The following is an 18,620-nucleotide window of genomic DNA, read 5'->3' on the forward strand; positions in this document are numbered from 1 at the left end:
CTCTCTCTCTCTCTCCTCTCTCCTCCCACCCCTCTCTCACCTCTCTCCTCCCACCCCTCTCTCTCCTCTCTCCTCCCACCCATCTCTCTCCTCTCTCCTCCCACCCCTCTCTCTCCTCTCTCCTCCCACCCCTCTCTCTCCTCTCTCTCCTCCCACCCCTTTCTCTCCTCTCTCTCCTCCCACCCCTCTCTCTCCTCTCTCTCTCCTCCCACCCCTCTCTCTCCTCTCTCTCCTCCCACCCCTCTCTCTCCTCTCTCCTCCCACCCCTCTCTCTCTCTCTCTCCTCCCACCCCTCTCTCTCCTCTCTCCTCCCACCCCTCTCTCTCCTCTCTCCTCCCACCCCTCTCTCTCCTCTCTCCTCCCACCCCTCTCTGTCCTCCCACCCCTCCCTCTCTCTGTCCTCCCACCCCCTCTCTGTCCTCCCACCCCTCTCTCTGTCCTCCCACCCCTCCCTCTCTCTGTCCTCCCACCCCCTCTCTGTCCTCCCACCCTCCTCTCTGTCCTCCCACCCCTCTCTCTGTCCTCCCACCCCTCTCTCTCTCTCCCCTCCCACCCCTCCCTCTCTCAGGACCGAACATGACAGGGAACTTTTGGGAAGGAGGGCAGGGAATTTGAAGGAGGTAGGTTTGGGGTGGATTAACGGGGATAGGTAGAAAAGATCATGGTTTTGGATGGGGGAAGATAAGAGGTGGTGGTGAACAGCCGTTTTGAAAAGAGTGGGAGTTTATTCCAAAGGCGGGAAAGAAGAGGAATGAAAGAGTGAAGGTGGGCAGTGAATCGTGATTCTGGTAGTTTTACCAGAAGGTGGTTGCTGGCAGACCTTGAGCGCTCTGTCTGCGATATGCCACCCCCCCACCCCCCATATTTCTGCCAGAGTTGAGGGGGCAAGACCAGAGAGGAGACGGTAGAAGACAGAAAGACCACTGACCTGTCTGCAGTGCGAAAGTGATAGGCTCAAAGACTCAGCCTCACCGTGGGAGATGCCAATGATCCGAAATGCCTTAGTTTCCACAGCGTAAAGCCGAGAAAGGTGGGATGCAGGAGCACCAGCCCAGAGGGGAGAGCAGTACTCCATCAGGCTGCAGGCAAAAGCTTTGTTGGTCACGAGCTCAGGTGGGCCGAGGAAGGACTTGGCATGATGGAGGATTCCCAGCCGGCGACTGGCTTTGGAGGCCAGGTTGGAAATGTGGCTTTCCCAGGAAAGATCATAGCAGATTGTGAGACCCAGAAAGGACTCCTTCAAGAGGATTGTTGAGAAAGTCGATGGGGTGGGGGGGGGGAGGGGTTCTAAATGGTCCTTTTGGAGAGACATGGTGAGAGTGTGAGATTTGTCAGGGTTGAAAGACATGTTGCACGTGTTGGACTAGTTTGTGATTTTATCCAGATCTTAAGAGAGTGAAGAAGCCGCTGCTTGCCGGTCTAAGGGATGACAGATGGTACGGTAGAGGGTGGACTCATCACCAAAGTGATAAAGAGTATTTTCCAGTTGGAGAGATCATTGTTGAAAAGCAAAAAAGAACAGGGCCCGGAACGCTACCTTTGGGAACACCAGCCTGGACAGGAAGAGGGGATGAGAGAACTCCATTTAGGGCCACACGTTGACTGCGACAGGAGAGCAAGTCTGCGAGCCATGAGTGGAGATGGCCTTGGATACCATATGAAGAGAGTTTGGTGAGCAGGGCAGGGTGCCAGACCGTGTCAAAAGCACGTGATGTGTCCAGGGATACGGCTCTGATTTTATGTCCGGCATTGAGTCCCTCCATCCATTGTTGGGAGAGCAGAAGCAGCATATCCAGGGTAGAGTGACCTGGTCTGAAACCAAATTGATGATCGGAAATCAAGCCATTGGAGAAGAGGAAGGATTTAATGTCGAAAGCGATGATTGATTCCATAACCTTGCTGATGATTGGGAGAAGGCTGATTGGTCTGTAGTTGCAGGGATCTGTTTTTGCACCTTTTTCATCCAGGGCAGCAATGTTTGCTGATTTCCAAGCAGATGGCATATGACCTTGAGCAAATGAGAGGGTTAATAGAATAGTGAGAGGGTGAGCAGAAGCAGGTTTTAGGACATGACTTGTGGGCTGATGCCTTCTGGACCGGTTGCAGAATCTGAGTCGAGCTTTGACAGCAAGCTCTCAACTTTGTCAGAAGAAATGGACACAGAGTCCAAGGACAGTTGTGTGCAACTGGGTAAGGTGGGTACAGAAAGCGATTGGTTTCGGACACAAGATTTAGATGCATACACGGAGTTTAGGCATTCAGCCTTTTCACGTGCAGTATCAGCTGTGCAGCCATTTGAGGTAAGGGAGTGGATGGAGGGGGAGCTTACACCAGAAACAAATTTAATCAGATGCCACCAGGATTTGGAGGAGGGAGAGAGGTTTGAGAGTTCAGACTTGAGATTAGAATGATGTTGTTTTCTGTCTCTCCTGAGGGTAGATACACACTTGTTCCATGCTTTCTGGAAGGAACTGAGATTACCCTCAGTTGGGTTTGCTTTCCATGAGGCAAAGGCAAGTTGTTTCAGGACAACTAGCTCGCACAATCTTCAGTGAACCATTGGTGGGAGGAAGGGTAGGACAACTGAAGATGAGAGGGGATAAATCTGTGCATGAGAGAGAGCAAGTTTCTTTGAATGAATTCCCAGGATGAGTTGATGTTGGAGAAAGTAGCGATGGGAGACCAGTTTAGAAGTTTGATCGCTGCTTGGAGACCCTGCCAGTCAGCCTGGATGAAATGCCAGACTCGACGGCACTGAGGTGGTTCTCTAATAACAGCCAGAGAGAAGTCTACTTTAACAAGCATGTAGTCAGATTTACCGATTGGGGCGGAGGAAGAACAGCAGATATTTTCAGGGAAATTTGTCAAAATCAGATCCAGAAGAGATGGAGTACCATTGGTTGAGATCCAGGTCGGGAAGTTTACCGATTTGATTCAGTCTTCATGAGTCACACAAGTCTTTTGCTGAAGTGCCATGGCAGGTGAGAGAGGTACCCACACCCACACAACTGGCATGATGACAATTGAAGTCACCACATATGAGGAAGAGATAGTTGGGATGAGAGGATAGACGTTGGTCCATGTTTTCGGATAGTGAGGTGTAAATGAAGTCTTCACTGTTTGTTGGACGGTACAGCACACATATTAACATGAGGTTGGAGTCGAGGGTAAGCTGTAGCCAGAGGTATTCCTGTGGGTATGGGGCAGTGCATGGAGAGTGAGGAATAGAGTCTTTGATGAAGAGAGCAACTCCTCCACCAGGTCGAGGCTCAGGTCTGTCATACCGGAGGAGGGAGTAACCAGGGAGTCAGAGACGTCTTGAGGGAGGAAAGTTTCTGTGAGGCAGATTCTGTCTGGTTTGTCAGTGGCAACCTGTATGGAAAGATCTGTCATGTTTGAGCAAAGGCCCCGGATATTTGAGGTCCACACTGTTAATGAAGAGGGAGGGGAGGAGGCTTTTCTTGCAGGGAATGGGAGGGAGGGGTAGGGTTGGAGAATGGGGGAGGTAAGGAGACTTGTTGAAAGAGTGTGCAGGATTGCAGAATAGCTTGGGGAGGGAGCTGGATGAGGAGGAGAAAAGGCTCTGTGGTGCTGGTTGAGGTACATTGGGGAGTAAAAAGAGAGGGGGCAGAAGGCAGTTGAGGATTTGAGACGGTCGAGTGATGAGATGGAGGAGAGAGGGCAGAGGAAGGAGGCAGCTTTTTGGATGTGAGAGAGGGGGGGCAACTTTGAGAAGGATGAGTGAGGAGGGTGAAAGGAAGGAGAGGGGTGAGTGGGGAGAATTGAGTGAGAAAGGTGAGGGGTAGATTTTGAGAAATGTGAGAGGGAAGCTTGGAGGGGAATAATGTCATCTACTGCTACAAACGACCGCAGGCATGCATGCCCCCACATGCAGTGCCATTTGCTCCCCTCCTTCAGTCGGCTCACCCCTAACCGGGTTCAAACTAATAACATTATGGGTAAGCCGTTTTAAATTTACACCAAAACAGTCTTCTCTACTAATGGCTCCCCCATATGCTTTCCTTCGACCTCCTCACAATCCTTCCTGATAGCACCCTCTCGCTCCAGCACTACTCCCATTCTCTCACACTCACATGTGCATGCACTCGTTCCGGCATGCACGAAGCATGTGGCTTTGATCTCCTGCACCGGCGACTCAACGTGCACTGAGGTGCATGCCTCGCCGACCAGTGGGTCGACTTTGTCACACATGTTTGTGCTGCTTCCACCAGTGAAAATAGCAGTTCGTCGTCCACCTCACTCATGTCAGACATCATGTGCCGGGCAGTTTCGATGATGCGGCATGTCTGCTCAAAGCATGTGGCTCACAAGGCTACCATGCCCTTTCCACAACCCCGACACGTGCCTCCGGTGTGAGTTCGGACAGTTCGCCAGCAGGATTTTCACACTGCACACGTGCTTCCTCGCCCACAGACACGTACACACCCCAATGGAGAGTTTCCTAAGATACCCTGTGTTCCCCATTTGCACCATTGAGCGGTGCATCCAGGTACCTATTCTCGGCAAATGCTGGCTCCACCAATTGATCGGAACACACCGCCAGCTCCCGCTGCACGGATGTGCTCACCTGAGGGGTCACACACACTCGGCACAAATTTATCTCCGCACGTCTTCCAATCTCCTCTCTTCCCTTGCTTTTTATTTCTTATTAACCTCTGCCATCGAAGATGGACGGAGGTTACTGTTTTCACCCCTGTCTGTTTGTTTGTTTGTGAACAGTATTACGGAAAAACTCTTCAACGGATTTCGACGAAACTTGGTGGGGGGATTAGGTATGGTCCAAGGATCATGCCATTCGATTTTGGACTTGGTCCAAAGTCCAATATGGCTGCTATGGCGGCCATCTTGAAAAAGTATTTGAATTTTTGTTTTTGCATTTCTACATGTTTTAAGTTATTTCCAACCCAAAAAAAATTGTTGGAGAAAAAAAAACCGGAAAATTTTGCAACTTTAAAAAAAAAAATTCAATTTTATTTGAAAAATATTTGAATTTTTTGGGGGGAATTTCTACATGTTTTAAGTGATTTCCAACCCCCCCCTCACCGCCCCCCAAAAAATAAAAAATGTTGGAGAAAAGAACTATAACTCTGTCAGCACTGTTGACGTCATATTTAATGAATAAGATATAAGGTTCACTTGAGTGACCCAGCAGTATTGGCGGCGGAGGTTTTGCACTCTACCGAGTGCTCCCCCTCTAGTTTTGTCTCTGTTATAAATTCATTTTTTTGCACAGGCCTGATAAATAAATTGCGATCTCCCTTACATTTGGGCTTTGCTTTAACTATCTTCCATAGCTCTGTCCCTCCCTTAGCCCGTGATGGCCCTGCTCCCAGTGTTCCATCTACTTTTACCCCTGACCTGACCAGCCAACATCACGCACTGTGCATCCTGCACGCATACTGTGTTCTTTCTTATTCCCAGCTCCTCGCCTTCCAATGCACTGCCTTTGCCAGGGCCCGTACACGCAGCCTTTATCCTTGTGCTTGTTGCCTTCATATCAGCCCTTCTGTCTTTGTCCAATGTATTTTTGTCAGCCTTAGCCTCTGCCAGCCCTGCTTCCAGCCATTGCTGCCCGGCACTCATTTTATCGTCCATGGCCTTCATGTCCTTGCCCAACCTATCAGCCAGTGCCTTCTCTCCCACGTCATTTTTTTTCCTGCCCCACCTTCATGTCATCACTGAGCCTCTCCATATTGGCACTCAACATTTGACAAAACATCAGCATCATATGGCTCATTTTAGACTGCAACAGGGATGCCGACCTGCTGTCCTGCGGTGGGAGCCCTTTGGGCACCACATCTTCAGGGGGGGGGGTTGGCATAGGGTTGGGGGACATTATTCGTGTTGAGCAACTCCAATGCGCTCCTGACTGCTCCCTCTTCCTCTACATTGCTCTCCAAGACCATGGGTTTCTCATCCATTTCCTCTTAACTATCCAAGCCCACCTGTACCTGTTTGTCTTGGTCTACCATCGTCTGCACAAGTATTTAAAAAAATTTTTTTTACCCTAACTGCTCCTTTACAATTTTGGAGTGCGTTAATCACCACCAAGGTCCGAATTTCGCTCTGACACCAAATGTTATGGACTCGATGTTCGCCATGAGGGGAAGTGCTCTGATTCCTCCTGAACACCCATCCATGAGGCCACCAGCAGCGGATAACTCGGTGTGTTGCTGGTCAATCACGAATGCCAATTGATACCACCATATGTGGCAGGGTTCTCGCAACTACGCACCCGACCTTTCCCGTGGATTGTAAATATCAAGGTGGGTTCACACCCTCAATACATACTTGTCTTTTCTTATTTAATCAGGTGCAGCTGAGCGGAGCTGCCAAGTACGAACCGGCTAATGTTGTAGGTGGGGTAAAACATCCCGGCTAATAAACATGTGGATTGTGCTGACCAATGGAGGAAAGGACGCTACGAGCTGGTTGAACTCAATTACCATTGGTTTATTCATGGAGGAGCATGAGGAAAAGCATCTGGCACAGTGAATTCACAGGGGATATACAGTACGTACAGCAGGGACATACAGTATTCGTGTGGTGCGGCATATGAATTACAATGATATATTTATTTCGTAAAGAGACAAAGAGCAGAATTATACCGATGCTATCTTGCTTACACAATCTTACTTACACTAACATAACAGGCACCATCAGGATCATTCTACGGAATGGTAGAATAGCAAGAAGATAACAGAAAAGCTGAGGTGTTGGCGACCTCAGGCTTACCTGGCACTTACATGTGGGCATGTGCTTGTCAAAAGTGCAGGGAAGGTAAGTTTGGAGGTCATGAAGAAATAGGGGCGTGTCTGTGTGTGTGTTAAGGAGGTGTGAGTGAGATGCAGTTTCAGTGCAGAGTGATAAAAACAGAGTGCGAGTCAGTGGTCGCTCTTTAAAGAATGGTTCTTTTGGGCTTTGCCCTCCCTGATTGCCCTTGTGCATCCACAGTAGACGAGATCGAAAAGAGAGAACGTGTGAGAATTACCTATCATTTGTTATTGCTGATTTCGCCTTTCGCTCATTACTTCACCCAGACAGCGTCGCGCTTGGTCTGCTTTCTCAGTGCTCTGTTCCAACCACCACCAGCTCTCTCTCCAGAGGATTCTCTTGAACTTTACCTGATTATTGTGCACACAGAACTGCCTTCCCCTGTGGCCTTAAGGACGTGGCCAGGGTCGGGGGTGGAGTTTGGGGTCAGTAAAGTTCATGCGCCACCCTCTTTCCTCCAAGAATGTGCCGATACACATGCACACGTCTTGGGTGACATCATCCCACTCGCGAAGCTGCTGTGCTAGATCCGCCATCAGTTGCCCTCTGACCAGGCAGGTTAGCTCTCGACTTAACATGGTGCTGACGTGCAGTGATCCCCATCTGTCTCTCGAACGCCCGGGAAAGGCGCAGATGGCTTGCTGGATGGTAATGCGATCACCGCTTTTGGAAGAACGTGAAGGAACAGCAAGCGCACACTTGTGCCTGGGTGCAAAAGGCTCCACTTATAACGGAGCTGGGCTTGAGCCCAATCCTGAGCTGAAGGTGTCCGTGGGTGAGTCGAGATGATGGTTCTGAGGTGCAGGAAGGTGGTGGGTTGAGGTGAGCACAAGGCGGTTGATGTGGTTCTGGAGTTGGAGCATTGTTTTTGAATGAGGCAAGTTGGATTGTGGTGGAAGGCTGGAAAGGCAAGCTTGAATGAAGATAAAAGTCCAGTGTGTATTTGAAGCAGGCAGGGTGGTTGTTGCTGGCGTGGTGGGAGAATTGGGGTGAAGAAAGCTACGGTGGTTGAGTTGTCAGTTTGGTTGTGGTGTGTAGATTGAAATAGGCTTTTTCCTGCATCTGCACATTCGGCAGCGAGCAGTGTGTGCTTGGTTCTGTGAGGAGTTTATGTACAGGGAAGAAAATGGGGAAGAATGGGGGAAAACTCTTCCTAATCGCTCACAACACATATTATATTCTCTTTGTAACCTGTCAGACACGAGGAAAGGACCCTATCTGAAACAAGTAATAACTAATTCGGGAACCGCTATATATTGTATGCTATTTCCTTGGGGGTCTCGGTTCTCATCACCGTCACAATATTTATCTTCATTGATGCAATTTTGCCTTAATTTGCACAAAAGTGGTCATTAAATATCTTGATAGTTAATCAATAAACCCACCGATAATGGCACTGTACATGACATATGAAGGTGCATGGATGGTGCAGCTACATGGGCCATTATAGCAGTGGACCATAATCGTTGCATGTTCAGTTAAAGATGGGATTTTTTTCTTTTTAATTCAAAATCGGCACGCAAGGGAAGATCATGTGGTCTAACAAGTGCCATTCTTGTTTACACTTAACATTCGCCTTAATTTGACTCGTGATTTGTCCAAAATGATGAATAATCGACAATACACACGATGGCAAACCAGAAATAAAGGTGGAAGAAGGCATGTGGTGTGTCCTGTTTCACGTCGTCTCGGATCGGCCAGTAGGCACCCATACAATTGAAAACCAGGTCTGTGATAGATTTTATTTATTTTTCTGCGATTGAGTGGAACAGTGTTTGAATGTTATTTTTATCGCAATTAAAATATGATGCAAAGAGCTGTAATATGTTGGTATTGTTCTGCACATAAAAAACACAAGAGGGCCTGCCTAAAAAGGTTGATTGTATAATAACATTCCACTGTAACGTGGCCCCTCACCTTCTGACATTTTTGCTTTTAGTATGCAGTTTTCCCTTCCCCCATATTACAATTTACGTTCATGTCGTGTGTTGTCTGCAGGAGAGAAAAAGTTTCCTTGCCCACATTGTTCCAAGCGTTTCATGCGCAGTGATCATCTGTCCAAGCACATTCGCACACATCTGGGCAAGAAGAGTGCGGTGTCTGCCTCCGGCAGCGTCGTGGTGCAAGGTTCCACCACAGCCCAGGTCCTTGTCGCACCTACGGAATCTCTGGTCGAAGCCACGTCCACGTCCGACGGTGACATTTTGGCCGCAGCCGGCATGGTGACCTTGAGCCATTTTAAGCAGGAGTTGGATAACGCTCCTGGAGCAGGCGTCGTGTAGCCATCCGATCTGACACAGCGTGCGGAGGACGTGACATTTCCTGTTTCCCAAGCAGGTGTCGTGCTTTGGAGGAATGCAATTCCTCTCTCCGGTAGGTGTGCACTTCCCTGCTTCACCTCGCCTTATGCGTCGTGATTGTCTTGGCTCAAAAAACAGTTGTTAGGAGCTGCTAATCCCCAACAATAAGCTTCCCATTTGGACTGTGGCTGTTTTAACTCTTGGACTGGCACCGGTTCACTCGTCTGTCTCGTTTTAGGCGGCCACAGAGTGACCACCAAAAGCATTGTTTTTACATGTCCATGGATTGGTTTGTCATGTTTCTGGACCCGCTCCCTCATCCCTCCCTCCCTGCACTGCACAATTCCCCCACCTCCATTCGACCTTGACTGTGGATTCATGCAACCCTCATGCCACATTCATGGCTTTCATTATGCCCAGGAATACCGCGCACTCATCCGTGAGCAGTACGAAGCGAAAAACTTTATTTGTTTTGTTTTAAAAAAAAAATTCTATATTTTACCCAATTTCTTCAAAGATGATGCAACACTTATTTTGTTTAGATACGAATTCCGATATTTTGTAGTAGGCCGGGTGAGTTCATTTAAACAATTTCTTCTCATCGGAGTCATTTGAGCATTTTTGATGATTAGTTTAATGTGGATTGTAACGATGAATGATGCAGGTTTATTCTTTCTCCTGTTACGGCTCCATCATCACTCTGTGCTCGGGGTGTTGCCTGCATGTTCCACGGACCGTACGCTCTTCGATTCCGGGTGACATTTAACAAAGGCCTGTACATATGCTGATTTTATTAAAATTGAGAGAACAGGAACCTCAAAATGATAACTCGACAATGTTGTAAAGCACAAATACCAGATCGCCTTGTTTAGTGGCTCTATCTCGTCGTCCTTTGTTTTTTATAATCGTCACTGAGGTTCCACGGCAATCAAGGCATAATCATGGTTTATTTTTATTATCGTTTTCATTATTATTATTATTATTATTATTATTCGGGGAGATTGATCCATTTGCATCTGTGTACTCCATGCTAAATTTACTTTCGATCTTAGGTCTCGTTTTGTACATTTAGTTATTCAACCAAAAATGCTAATTTAAACCTTGGTAATCCAGCAGATAATGTTCTTTTATGCAGTTTGGGTTGAAAGGTTCAAGTTTGATTATATGCTATTTTAGCTTTAACACGTACTCGATAAATGAGCAAAGCATCTAATAGTTTATACATTTGCTTTATACCTTATTATTCCACGTTGTTGCATTTCAGTAATACCTTCTGTAGTGTTTGCCTGTCTTTGTGCTTTTCCATAATCACCTGTGGCATCACACTGAGTCGTTATTTTTCTTCGCTCCCAGTTACTTTAACCATTGCCAATAATAATCACGATCATCATAATAATGAGGCAAAGTCCTTTGCATGCAATTTTCTTTTACAGTGTAATATATGCCATTTGTAAATAATTCCTACTTGAGTGTTTGTCCAGCAAATGTTGTGGATCTGGTGGCTGTGTTTTGAGAAGATAAATCAAACAAACAAACAAACAGATTGTTTGGGATTTCTAAAAGTGTTTTTAAACCTTTAAAAGTCTCGCCATTTTTGCAGGTAAAAAAGTGGCTCCTTTTGTGTAGCAGTCGCGCATATGTTTTTGTAACTATCATACTCGTATCTGATTTTTATCAAAATTACATACTTTGTAATTTTCAAAATCATTTTGGACGGACATATGCATAATAAAATGCATACAACTAAATCTTCACACTGTTGGGATGATTTTCATTGCTTGCTTAATTAATCGCAACGTAAAAGCAAATTGATGAACGAACATGATTAAATACTGAAAGTTTTATTGTTTGTGTTTAAAGTTTGAAAAAGGATTGGGCCGTACATGCTTCTCTGCATATCTATTAATAGATTTATTTAAACTTTATTAAAAGAGAACTTTAATAAAGCTCGTCTCTTGATTATTGAAAAAAACCTCGGCACTGTTCACATTGATTTTTGTGTTTCAGATGTCTCCAACCATCATCTCTATTATCACTTCCAAATACCTGTGCCTTGCAATGTCATGCACTCGTCCCCTGAGTGGGATCCATAGCTGCGGATTTTCCTGAGCACATAGTAATGGTGGACTGCACGAACTTAGAAAGCAAGGGTTGGACACTGGGTGAACAAGGATGGATACAGCCGCAAGCTTTCATCTGCACAGCTTGATGGAGTACTGCTCTCTCCTCTGGGCTGGCTCCACTGCCACTCACATTTCTCAGCTTGATGGCGACACCATAGGAACCAAGGACTTCAAGATTATTGGAATCGCCCACGATGAAGCTGAGTCTATGGGCCTATCACTTCACCACTCACAGACAGGTGTGTGGTCTCTGTCTTCTACCACATCTTGTCTGGTCTTGCACCCTCTGCTCTTTCTGTGCTTAGTCCCCCCCCTCCCCCAGGTTTCTGCAGGGTTCACATGGTACACCATCAACCCCGTTCTGTTGAAATGACCAAAATCCAGAATCACCTCCACTCATTGGTTGTTTTTTTTTTTTTCCCCTGCCGATAAAACCAATTTCCTCCTCCTCTTCAATCTCATTCTTCCCTCCAGGTCTTCAAGACAACTGTTCACCACCATTTCAGAACCCCCCATTCCCCCAAGCCCAATCTCCTTCCAAATTTCCAGTTTTTTCCTTCCTGAGAGTTTGCTTCTGTGTCGATCTTGTCCACCCCATGCGCCTTCCTCGACCCATCATTCTTCCCCACATCCCTTATTTGTCCAAGTCTCCCTCTATTTTGTTCTTCAACCCTGCTGTTGGTGTTTTCCACCTTCTCTTTTTATTCTTCCTTTTGTCCTTTTGTTTACTTATTCATTCAGTGTTCTCGCTCTTCCACTGGCCTCGACTTTGTATATGAAAAAAAAAAAAAACTTTCATTCACAGAAGTGGAAGGAAATACTGGAGCCTCTGAAAAGAGTGGGCTTGTGGAGGGTTCATGGGGGTAGAATAGATCATGGCTGTGGATGGGGGTGACCTGAGATGGTGGTGAACAGCTGTCTTGAACCTCTGGAAGGAATCAATGAGATTGAAAACATTAAGTTTTTACTACTACTATCACCACGACCACCATCCTTGTTCCTGAGTGTTACCCTTTTTTATTATAGATGGGAATGATCAAAGCATCCTAAAAGTTAAAGTTGTGGAAGTTCCGCAAAACATTGAAGCATGTCGAGCATTGCACGAAAGAATATATCGCTAAGATATGTATAGCCATTTTGTTTCTTAAATGTGTCCCCAACCATTTCTTTGACTTGCATGGTCCAATTTTGTTCAAACTTAGTAAAAGCACAGTTCACAATTACACACTCTTGCGCCTAACTTTATTTTGCGATCTGGTTCAAGATGGCCGACTGGTAGCACTCAAGCAAGCACTCTGACAAAACGGCTGACAAGGAACAGTGGGCTTGGAAAGCAGTTGGAGGTCGCCGATCGGTCGTATCAACACGATGCACCTGGAGACGCCTGGAAGGTCAAGAAATGTCCGAATTGGACAAATTAACACTTTTTTAGCAGTTGGATAAATCCATATGAAGATGCTCCCAATGCAAATGCAACGTCAGAATGGTGTTATCGTTGTATACCTCACAAGTGTTTGTAATGTCGTATTTTGTTAAATTACTGGTATAGTATTAATTTGTGATTGGAATGATGCCGTTTGGAATAAAATTATAGAGATTGATTGAAAATTAGAATGAAGAAAGGGTGTGAGGGTCCACATGTGACAATCGTGGATTCGGTATTTACAGTTTCACCATTGACATCATTGAAATGTTGCCCACTTCTGTTGAAAACTTCTGTTGGGGAAAAATTGCAGTAAGTGTTTTTTTGTTTTTGTTTGATTGTTTTTTGACCAAGTGCTTCACAAATGCCTGACAATGTCCTTGCCTGACGTTCAACTGAAGGCATCACAGGAACATGGAATGTATCGGTTCATGGTTTAGCATTCGCTGTTTCTGCATTGTCTGTTTGCTTTTGGGCTTCCTCCCGTGCATAGCATGGGAACTTCGCATAGATGTGTGGATGTGTATGTATGTATGTATGGATGTACACTGACGAGCCAAAACATTATGACCACCTGCCTAATATGCTGTTGGTCCTCCGTGTGTCGCCGAGGCATGGACTATACAAGACCCCTGAAGGTGTCCTGTGGTATCTGGCACCAAAACATTTGCAGCTGATCCTTCAAGTCCTGTAAGTTGCGAGGTGGAGCTGCCGTGGATCGGACTTGTCGGTCCAGCCCATCCCACAGATGCTCAATCAAATTGAGATCTGGAGAATTTGGAGGCCATGGCAACACTGTGAACACTTCATCATGTTCCTCAAACCATTCCTGAACAATGTGTACAGTGTGGCAGGGCGCATTATCCTGCCGAAAGAGGCCGCTGCCATCAGGGAATACGATTGCCATGAAGGGGTGCACCTGGTCTGCAACGATGTTTATTTTGGTGACACGTGTCAAATTGATGTCCACATGAATGGCCTGACCCAGGGTTTCTCAGCAGAACATTGCCCAGAGCATCACACTTCCTCCACTGGCTTGTCGTCTTCCCACAGTGCTTCCTGGTGCCATCACTTCCCCAGGTAAACGGCGCACACTTACATGGCCATCCATGTGATCTAAAAGAAAACAGAACTCATCGGACCAGGCGACCACCTTCCACTGCTCACATGGTCCAGTTCTGTCGCTCGCGTGCCCATTGTAGGTGCTTTTGATGGTGGACCGGGGTCATCAAGGGCACTCTGACCGGTCTGTTGCAACGCAGCCCCATACGAAGCAGGGTGCGATGCACTGTGGATTGTGACACATTCCTCCCGTGACCACCATTATAATTTTCTGTGACTTGTGCCACAGTAGACCTTCTGTCGGTTCGGACCAGACAGGATAGCCTTCGTTGCCCCTTGTGCATCGATGAGCCTTGGGCGCCCAACACCCTGTCACCGGTTTGTGGTTTGTCCCTCCTCGGACCACTGTCGGTAGGTACTCACCACTGCTGACCGGGAGCACCCCACAAGCCTTGCCGTTTCAGAGATGCTCTGACCCAGTCGTCTGCCATAACAATTTGGCCCTTGTCAAAGTCGCTCAGGTGTTTACTCCTGCCCATTTCTCCTGCATCCAACACAACTTCAAGAACTGACTGTTCACTTGCTGCCTAATATATCGAACCCCTTGACAGGTGTCATTGCAACAAGATGATCAATGTTATTCACTTCACCTGTCAGTGGTCATAATGTTTTGGCTAAGTGTATGTATATAAAATATATAATGTGCAAATTGATGTATGTGCACATATATTAATGTATGTACATATATGTATTTGCATATGTACATGTGTGTGTATATATATATATATATATATATATATATATATATATATATATATATATATATATATATATATATATATATATATAGTAAGTCGACGACTTACGACCGACCAGTCGTAAGTCGGCCAACCTTTATTTTTACCATTATTTATAGTGTATTGGCCTATGCAAAATTACCGTATGTATATTGTACTGTATAATGATATAATAATCATCTGTAAGTCATATTTTATTAACATTTTCTTTGTTCATTATTGTTATAACCATGGTTATAAAAACCATTTTTATTGTTTCTGTATAACGTTTTTACATCCGTCAGGTTTAAGTCAAACACTGCATACTGCAGTACAATTGGTATAATATTTGCAAAAACATACAAAAATACTACAAATAGAAAACATTTTACAGTAGTTACAAAACATACTAAATTTAAAAAATACAAAACATCTTATTGGTCACTCGTGCTTGGCTGTGGATCGTCGATGTTATCAGCTGGGGCAGCGCTCGGGGTAGCCGGAGGAGTTGTTTTTTTCGTAAATATGGTGAGCTTTGTCTGAATTGTTTGTTTCTTTTTCTCCTTGTAAATTTCATGATATGGACGAAAAACATGGTGTGCCAACCGTTCAATCCTCGCAATGCGTTCAATATTTGGGTCCATTTTCTCAAAATGTGAAGGAACTTTATTTAACAAAGATAAACCTGATAATTCCTTCGTGGTGAATTTCCTTTCAGGCTCTTCCTCCTCTTCTTTCGCCGCTTCTTCTCGCCTTTCTTCTTCCGCCACTCTTTCTTCTTCCAATTCGATTAGCTCTTCATTTGTAAGTTCTCCGGATTCTTGCTCAAGCAACTCCTCGACATCTTCCACTTCACACTCCAAAGAAAGGTCTTTTGCCAGTTTTAGTAGACTTTCAACAAAATTATGAGCTCCTTCCTCATCTGCACTCGCTGCTTCTCCAGTCATTCGAACATTATGAATTTGAAATCATTTCTTGAATCTTTGGAACCAGCCAGTACTTGCTGCAAATTCTTGACTGTAGTCTTCTCCGGCGTGCTCCTTCAAAGTCTGAAATAGACTTCTAGCCTTTGTCTGCACAGTAAAAAGGCTTAAAGGTGTCCGTTTTTGGATCTGACCTTCCATCCAAACATGCAGCAATTTCTCCATTTTGTGGATGGGCCCGGTCCGTTGCGTCGTTATAACTCGATCGCATGGGTGCAGAACCTTTTACAGCTTCACAAAACCTTTCTTTATCTTTCAAAATCGTCGACACAGTAGAAAGTGATAGCTTCAGATCACGTGTGATCGCATTCACTTTCTTTCCTCCTTCGTACTGTTTGATCACCTGCATTTTCGTGGCGAGATCAATGGCCTTTCTTTCCTTCTTGGCAGGTTGAGGAGTAGACAAACATAATTTCCTTTTGGTAGACATCTTGGGGGTTTGAAGTAAAAATTTTAAGACAAACGGATATGGATAAACTGTGCTATACCGAGACCATGCTAGCACTGGCAGGCGCTGGGGTGGAAACTGTCGTACGCCCAGCTGGGCAACACTCGCGCTGCCAGATGCGGAGCAGTCATGGCCAAACATACAGTACATATCGCGGGCGTGGTCATAAAGTCAATCAGTCATTAGTCGCATAGGTCGTAAGTCGATGACTTACTGTGTATATATATATATATATATATATATATATATATATATATATATATATATATATATATATATATATGTATATATATGTAATATATATATATATATATATATATATATATATATATATGTGTAATGATTTTAGCAGGGTATCTGTCACTGATGGGTTCATGGAGGTCTCACCTCAAATATGCAATGTCTCATCTCAAATAAGTGTGTTGGTAGAAATGGGAATTCAGTGTAAATATTCAGTCTGCAAATATTGCAGTCGGTGGAGATTGGCAACCTCATTGCATTCTTGGCATAACCTTTCTTGCATTCTTGGCATTCTTGCAATAACCTTGGCAACCTCATTGCATTCTACCAGTGAAGATTTCCAATCCATGCTTGTTGTACCTCCGAAGTACTGCTCGAGTGTGAGGGTGATATTTTGAAAGCTCTGCTTGGAAACGGATGTCGGCACGTTTTGGCCTCCCTCCTGAAGGAAGATCACCAAAGTTATTTCCATGCCACTCGACCACCTACCTGCACATATCCCTCTCCGCATCTCTTCTTCAGTCTCCAACCTTTCCTCATCTCTCTGTACTCTGCATCGCTTTGATTTGGACAAATTCTATTCAGTATTTCTCACAGTATTTCATTCTGGTTTCCCATTCGATCATCCAGAGATCAGTAGTTTCAATTTCACTTTGGGATATCATTTTTGATTCGTCATCGCAACTTTTAATGCAACAGTGAATGGTGCATGAAAAAAATTTCGAGGGAATTTTTTCCATTTTATAAGGGGTCTTAAGGGTCTTAAAATGCCACAAAGGGTCTAAAGGTCTGATCGGTCGAAGGGATCTCAGCGGCAGAAGCGGTCTATGGTGTCTGAAGTGTTTCAAGGGACTGTGTTTATAGTGTCTAAAGTGTTTCATAATACTGAAGAACAATATCAATGAAGAACGACACCACATTACGATGCTGCAATATAACACTGCAACACCTCTTATGGATTCACATCACAACATCTTTTGACATTTTGGCTTTGTTGTGTGATTGTGATGGAACAACGTCAAATTATGTGGTGATGCTAAACCATAAGAGGTTTTGCAGTGTCGTATTGTGGCATCGGAATGTGGTGTCATTCTTCATTGTTATTCTTCTTCTTCATCCATCACAATCCCACAACAAAAGTAAAATGTGAAAATATGTGATGGTAATCCACAAGGATTGTGATGTATTGTGGCATCGTAATGTGGTCTCATTCCTTCCTTACTTGTTTGTTTTTTGTGATTTCATCCCTCTATGTTTTTACTTTTTTTTCTTTTTTTTTTTGAAGTGTTTTTACTTTTGCCACTGAAGGTAAAATGTAATTGTTGCTCAATGTGGGCCACGTCAACAATGGGGGAAGCAGAGGGTTCTTATTGTTGTTGGAAGTGTGAGGAAATCGTCCACTTGAGGATGGTTATTACCGGGTTGAAGGAATGCATCGATAATTTGCAGCAAGTAGCAGAATGTGAGAAATTTGTAGATAATAGTTGGTTTCGGTTGTGGAGTGAGATTGCTGAGGATATCGGAAGTGATGACGGTGCAACGGGGGCGGGCAATGGTGACGGTGCAACAGGGGCAGGCAATGGTGACGGTGCAACAGGGGCGGGCAATGGTGACGGTGCAACGGGGGCGGGCAATGGTGACGGTGCAACAGGGGCGGGCAATGGTGATGGTGCAACGGGGGCGGGCAATGGTGACTGTGCAACGAGGGCGGGCGATGCTGACGGTGCAACGAGGGCGGGCGATGGTGACGGTGCAACGGGGCGGGCAATGGTGACGGTGCAACGGGGCAGGCGATGGTGACGGTGCAACGGGGCGGGCGATAGTGACGGTGCTACGGGGGCGGGCGATGGTGACGGTGCAACGGGGGCGGGCGATGGTGACGGTGCAACGTTGGCGGTCGATGGTGACGGTGCAACGGGGGCGCAGGTGATGGTGACGGTGCAACGGGGGCGGGCGATGGTGATTGTGCAACGGGCAGGCGATGGTGATTGTGCAACGGGCGGGCGATGGTGACGGTGCAACGTTGGCGGGCGATGGTGACTGTGCAACGGGGGCGGGGGTGAGGGTGGCGGGGCAACGGGGGCGCGGGTGATGGTGACGGTGCAACGGGGGCGCGGGTGATGGTGACGGTGCAACGGGGGCGCGGGTGATGGTGACGGTGCAACGGGGGTGATGGTGACGGTGCAACGGGGGCGGGCGATGGTGACGGTGCAACGTTGGCGGGCGATGGTGACGGTGCAACGGGGGCGCGGGTGATGGTGACGGTGCAACGGGGGCGTGGGTGATGGTGATGGTGCAACGTTGGCGGTCGATGGTGACGGTGCAACGGGGGCGCAGGTGATGGTGACGGTGCAACGGGGGCGGGCGATTGTGATTGTGCAACGGGCAGGCGATTGTGATTGTGCAACGGGCGGGCGATGGTGACGGTGCAACGGGGGCGGGCGATGGTGACTGTGCAACGGGGGCGGGC

At 46.3% G+C, this 18,620-nt stretch overlaps 1 protein-coding gene across 1 annotated transcript in view; it reads left to right on the plus strand.

Annotated features, from left to right (window-relative positions):
* LOC147031215 (uncharacterized) overlaps positions 1–11,041 on the plus strand; it is a 477,388-nt gene extending 466,347 nt beyond the window's left edge. Inside the window, exon 3 of the mRNA XM_085876070.1 lies at positions 8,794–11,041. Coding sequence (XP_085732196.1) covers positions 8,794–9,077 — 284 coding nt within the window. The 3' untranslated portion in view covers positions 9,078–11,041. The remainder of the gene's footprint in view (positions 1–8,793) is intronic.
* The last annotated feature ends 7,579 nt before the right edge of the window (positions 11,042–18,620 follow it).

The sequence above is a fragment of the Eptatretus burgeri genome, chromosome 3, assembly GCF_056783735.1.
Source record: "Eptatretus burgeri isolate ZD-2024b chromosome 3, Ebu_testis_v1, whole genome shotgun sequence".
Classification (NCBI taxonomy): Eukaryota; Metazoa; Chordata; class Myxini; order Myxiniformes; family Myxinidae; genus Eptatretus; species Eptatretus burgeri.